At 59.8% G+C, this 4,596-nt stretch overlaps 1 protein-coding gene across 2 annotated transcripts; it reads left to right on the top strand.

The window, feature by feature from the left end:
• On the top strand, window positions 1-4,596 carry LOC136299105 (uncharacterized). Of its 2 annotated transcripts, XM_066200439.1 has the most exons (9): window positions 1-43; window positions 1,231-1,324; window positions 1,460-1,779; window positions 1,977-2,134; window positions 2,284-2,355; window positions 3,022-3,087; window positions 3,217-3,312; window positions 3,457-3,568; window positions 3,745-4,596. In XM_066200439.1, exons 1-9 carry the CDS (start codon window positions 20-22, stop codon window positions 3,841-3,843), a joined length of 1,041 nt encoding a protein of 346 aa, XP_066056536.1. In that variant the 5' UTR covers window positions 1-19; the 3' UTR covers window positions 3,844-4,596. The 2 variants fall into 2 exon arrangements, with proteins under 2 accessions (XP_066056536.1, XP_066056535.1); XM_066200438.1 differs by having other exon boundaries at window positions 3,457-3,827.

Genomic DNA, 4,596 nt, shown 5'->3' with positions numbered 1-4,596 from the left:
AAGTCTGGAAAAGAGGCTAATGCTCTCCCCAGCCCCAGAGGAGGTGAGAAAGAGTGATGTGCTGGGACATGCTGGAGGACTTCCTGGTGGGCAGGAAAGCAGGAGGAGGAGGAGGAAAAGGAGGCCAAGGTCTGGCAGTGGAGCAGGATCACAGCCCCCTGCACCTCCAGCCACTGTGCACCCCAGTGCCCCTACCGAGGTTGCTCAGGACTTCACTTCCCTGTGCATCCCACCAGGAGAAGGAGCTGGCACAGGCTGAGCCAGGGCAGCTCCTCAGCTGGCCTAATGTGTGCTCCCAGCTGGTCTTCTGCTCAGAAAAGGGCCGTGTTCAGGGTGGTGGAAGAAACAGCAGGAGCTGGTACCTTCCTGGGGCCAGGCTGCATTGACATCCCACAACAGCCCCTCCTTGCTCAGCATCAGGCAGGACCATGGCTCCCTGCCCTCTGGATCTCTCTGGAGCAGTGGCTGGGACTGGGGGACAGCAGAGGGATGTTATGGGGCAGGTCTGGGATACTGAATCCTGTTCCCTGTTGGAGGGAAGAATGCCTTGTTGCTGTATTAGATGGAACCATTCAGGTGCCAGCTGATCCCCTGGGTTGGCTGTTAAAACCATGGTCGTGGAGGTGCCTGAGGGACTAAACTGGCAGGGGAGGAACATTTTGAATTTCAGCAAAGGCAAGTGCAGGGTCCTTCACCTGTGGAGGAGCAACCCCAGGCACCAGCACAGGCTGGGACTGACCGGCTGGAAAAGCAGCTCTGTGGGGAAGGAGCTGGGGGTCCTGGTGGACAATGAGCTGTCCGTGACCAGCTCTGTGCCCGAGGGGACAAGGAGGGCACTGGTGTCCCGGGGTGCGTTGGGAAGAGCATTTCCAGCAGGTCAGGAGTGATGCTGCCCCTCTGCTCAGCCCTGGCGAGGCCTCCCCTGGAGCAGTGTCCAGTTCTGGGCTCCTCGGGGTGGGAGAGACACGGAGCTCCTGGAGCGGGTCCCGTGGAGGGATGGAAAGATGATCTGGGGACGGGAGCATCTCTGTCCTGGGGAAAGGCTGACAGAGCTGAGGCTGTTTGGCGTCAAGAGGAGATGCTGAGAGGGAACCAAGGCTGGGAGGGTGATGCTGAGCATCATGGGGGGATCTGTGTCTCAGTTTCCCCAGGAAGAGCTGGGTTGGGAGGCTGTCTTGGAGACCCTGAATGCAGCCTGTTGTGGCAGCCATCCCATCCTCTCTTTCCCAGTCTGCCCTGAGGGACCAGGATGATGGCTGGAAGGATGGCCGCGGACCCACACATTCGTGGGATGACCCAGGATTGATTGTCATCGGCAACGAAAGTACCACTGGGCACATCTGGGGAGGGACCTGGAGGGTGTGAGGGCACAGCAGGCTGGGCAGAGGGCCTGCAGACTGCTGGGTTTTCCCCCAGGCTCCCCTGACCCTGGAGAGCTCCCTCTGGTCTCTTCTTCCAGTTACCCTCCTGGAAAGGACACCCATATCAAGATATGGGGACACCCAGCCCAGCAGCCCTCTGTCCCCCAACGCCAAGGCACGGGGCAAAGAGGATTTGCCAGAGGCGAATGCAAGCAGCTACTCAGTCCCCTCCAGGGAAAATGACATGGGACTGAGTGACATGGGACAGAAGAGCATGGGATGGAATGCAGGACAGACTTACAGGGGACAGAAGGGCAGGGGATGGAATGTGCCATCAAGTGGCACAGGACAGAAGGACATGGAAGATAATGACATGGGACAGATGAAGGATGAAGAGATCAAGATGAGCATCTCCAAGGTAGAGGCTCTTCCCAGCCCCCTGGGTGCCCCCTCTGAGACACCCCCTCCTTTGGGGTCTGCACCCCCATCTTGCTGCCCTTAGACCAAGGTCTGGTTTAAGACCAAGCTCACAGTAGCACAGGGGGCTTCATTGAGGGAAAGGGGTGGAGTTTTGGGGACATGAGCTGGGGCTGAAACAGTGCTTTTCTTGCTCAGGCTTCTCCCCACATTCAGAGGAGGAGCTTCACCGCCTCGAGAATGCATCCAGGAGCCCCTGGCACCCACCTCCCAGACCAGCAGGCACCGTCAGTACAAGGCCAACCAGGATCCCAGAGCCCCTCGATCCCAGCTGACAATGGGGCTGGGACTAGCAAGTGAGTGCCGTAGGGACAGCAATGGCTTTAGGGACAGCACTGGCCTTGTTCCCTCTGGCTGAGCCCATGTGGTGCCCTGCCATTGGATCCATTTATTCACTGATGGAACCATGGGGATGCTGATGATGATTTCCTCCCACTGGCAATAGGCTCCCGACATCCAAGGAAGCACATGGACGAAGCAGCTCCAGAATGGAGCCATTCCCAGCTGAAGATGGACTGTAGGTGCAAAGGCTTTTGTGACAAATGTGAGGGACAGTGGCTTGTCCCCTGGCAGGGCTGGGACACGCAGTGCCAGAGCTGGGTCATGACCTGTCCTTCTGGCAGGGCACAGGGAGGTCCTGGGTGCTAATCAAGCAAGGACACAGGTGTGAGGGCTGGTTGGGATGGCAGGTGTGGGAGCCTGTGCCCTCCACCTCCCATCCCTGTGTGTCCTGGGCAGCCACAAGCAGCCACCACATTTTGGAGGTGCCAGTGGGACCGAGGTGAGCGTGTCCCAGGCTGGGAGCATCCCATCCCAGCAAGGGGTACAGAAACCCCCCTCTTTGACCTTGCCACCAGCCCCAGTTCCTATGGAACTGGATTGCCCCTGGGAGAAATTCCCATAGCAGTGGGTTTTGGGAGCTTCCCTCTGTGCATTCACCATTGTCTGATATGAGCTGGAGCTTTGTCCCGGGTGGGAGTCCACAAATAGCCGATTTCTCCCTTTATTTTGTAACCAACCAGTGGGTTGGACTGTGCTGTGGTGGTGGTGGAGAATCCAGGCTCAGCAACCCACGATTCTCCTGAAAAACTCCCTGCAGTGCTGTGCCCAGCACTTGGCTCTGCCTGCATAGTCAGGGCTGTGTCCCCCAGGAGCCTGCCCAGACCTTTTCTCCCTGTTTTAGGATGCTCCTAAAGGTGCCCTCTTCCAAGTACTCACCTTGTGACCAGCCTGCGCAGTTGCCTGGCCAGTGAGTGGCACCAGCACTGGTGCATCGGGGATGGGAAAGGGACTGATGGGTGCTGGCAGTGTCCTGCAGTGTCAGGGGTGGCTCATCTGGCCCCTGTCACCCACCCACGGCCCCTGTCACCCCCCCCAGACACTCTGAGGTCATCTCATCCACACCACTGCCATCCCCCAGCCTCTCTGGGCACCTGCCCCGTGCTACCAAGAAGCCCAAAACACAGGAGCAAAGGTAGGGACATGGGGACACATCCCTGTCCCCTGGGGCCTAAGGGAGCCCTGTCCCAACAAGGACAGCTCTTCCCCGGGTGGGGTGGAAGGGGACAGAGGTGCCCACGGCGCTGGGCACTGAGCATCCCTGTGCTCTGTTCCACAGGGAGCAGGTACTCGAGGGCTATTCCCGCAGATCACCGATGTACTGTGGGGGCAAACACACCAGCATCTGCCCCACGCAGCCCCTGGAGCCTCTCCTTCCAGACCCCAACAAGGTAGGGATGGAGAAGGTGGGGATACAAACAGGGGACACCGAGGCTGGGAGAGTGATGCTGAATGTCTGGGGGAGATCTATGCCTCAGTTTCCCCAGGAGGAGCTGGGTGAGGGGGGCTAGCTTGGGGATGCTGAATGCAGCCCGGTGTGGCAGCCAGCCCATCCCCTCCTTCCCAGCCCGGCGTGGTCAACCTGGTGGGCACGGATGGACTCGTGTACCGGGGCCGGACTGCCCCGGGGACGGACTCATCACGCGACACCAGCCCCCAGAAATAAAGGGTGACAGCAACCTGTGCCTCCTGAGTGGAGCAGGATCTTCCCTTCGTGCGTAAGGACGGGCCGGCAGCATCCCTGGTCCTGTGGAACCCCCTCCCAGGGTCTGTGTCAGCCCCCGGTGTCGTGCACACCCTGACCCCCACGAGCCCTGCCAGGTGAGCCTGTGGCCCCGAGAGGGGTCTGGGACGGCAGCAGGAGGAGGAGCCCATTTGCTGCTGGAGAAGGGGGAAATGGGGACCTCAGTGGGAAGGGCAGCAGCAGAACAGAGTTTGATGCCAAAAGCAGATCCCACCCCAAGCCGTTGGTTTCCTGTCGTTTATCCCCCGGGATGAGCATCACTGAGCTGCCTTCCTCATCTCCAAGTGACAAAACTCCCTTTGTCACCCCCTCGTCCCTCTTGCAGTGCTGCCGCTGATTGAAGGTAGAAACCCCTCTGCTTCCCACCTCCAACCAACACACCACAACCCCAGGAGAGGAGGGACACGTCCCCTCCTTTCCTTTGTGCCATCCCCAAGGCTTGGGGCTGCTCCTCCCCAGCCCCCCCGTGCCATCCACCCCTCACCGTGGATGGGGGGAAGCCGCAGGGTGTGCTGAGACCAAACACAAGTCATGTCACAAGGTGCGGGGTAGCAGGCAGGGAAACCCCGATCCCTGGAGCAGCACGGGGGGACTGAGGGGTGTCACGGCTGGGAACACACGGCTGTTTGTGCAGGGAGCTGGGGATGTCCCCTCTACACACAGGCAGTGACACTT

This window comes from Chamaea fasciata, unplaced genomic scaffold (genome assembly GCF_029207755.1).
Source record: "Chamaea fasciata isolate MVZ Bird 193981 ecotype frontalis unplaced genomic scaffold, bChaFas1.0.hap1 SCAF_19, whole genome shotgun sequence".
In the NCBI taxonomy this organism is placed as follows: domain Eukaryota; kingdom Metazoa; phylum Chordata; class Aves; order Passeriformes; family Sylviidae; genus Chamaea; species Chamaea fasciata.
Note: the sequence above shows the minus strand (reverse complement) of the source record. Positions and strands in the feature narration are given on the sequence as shown.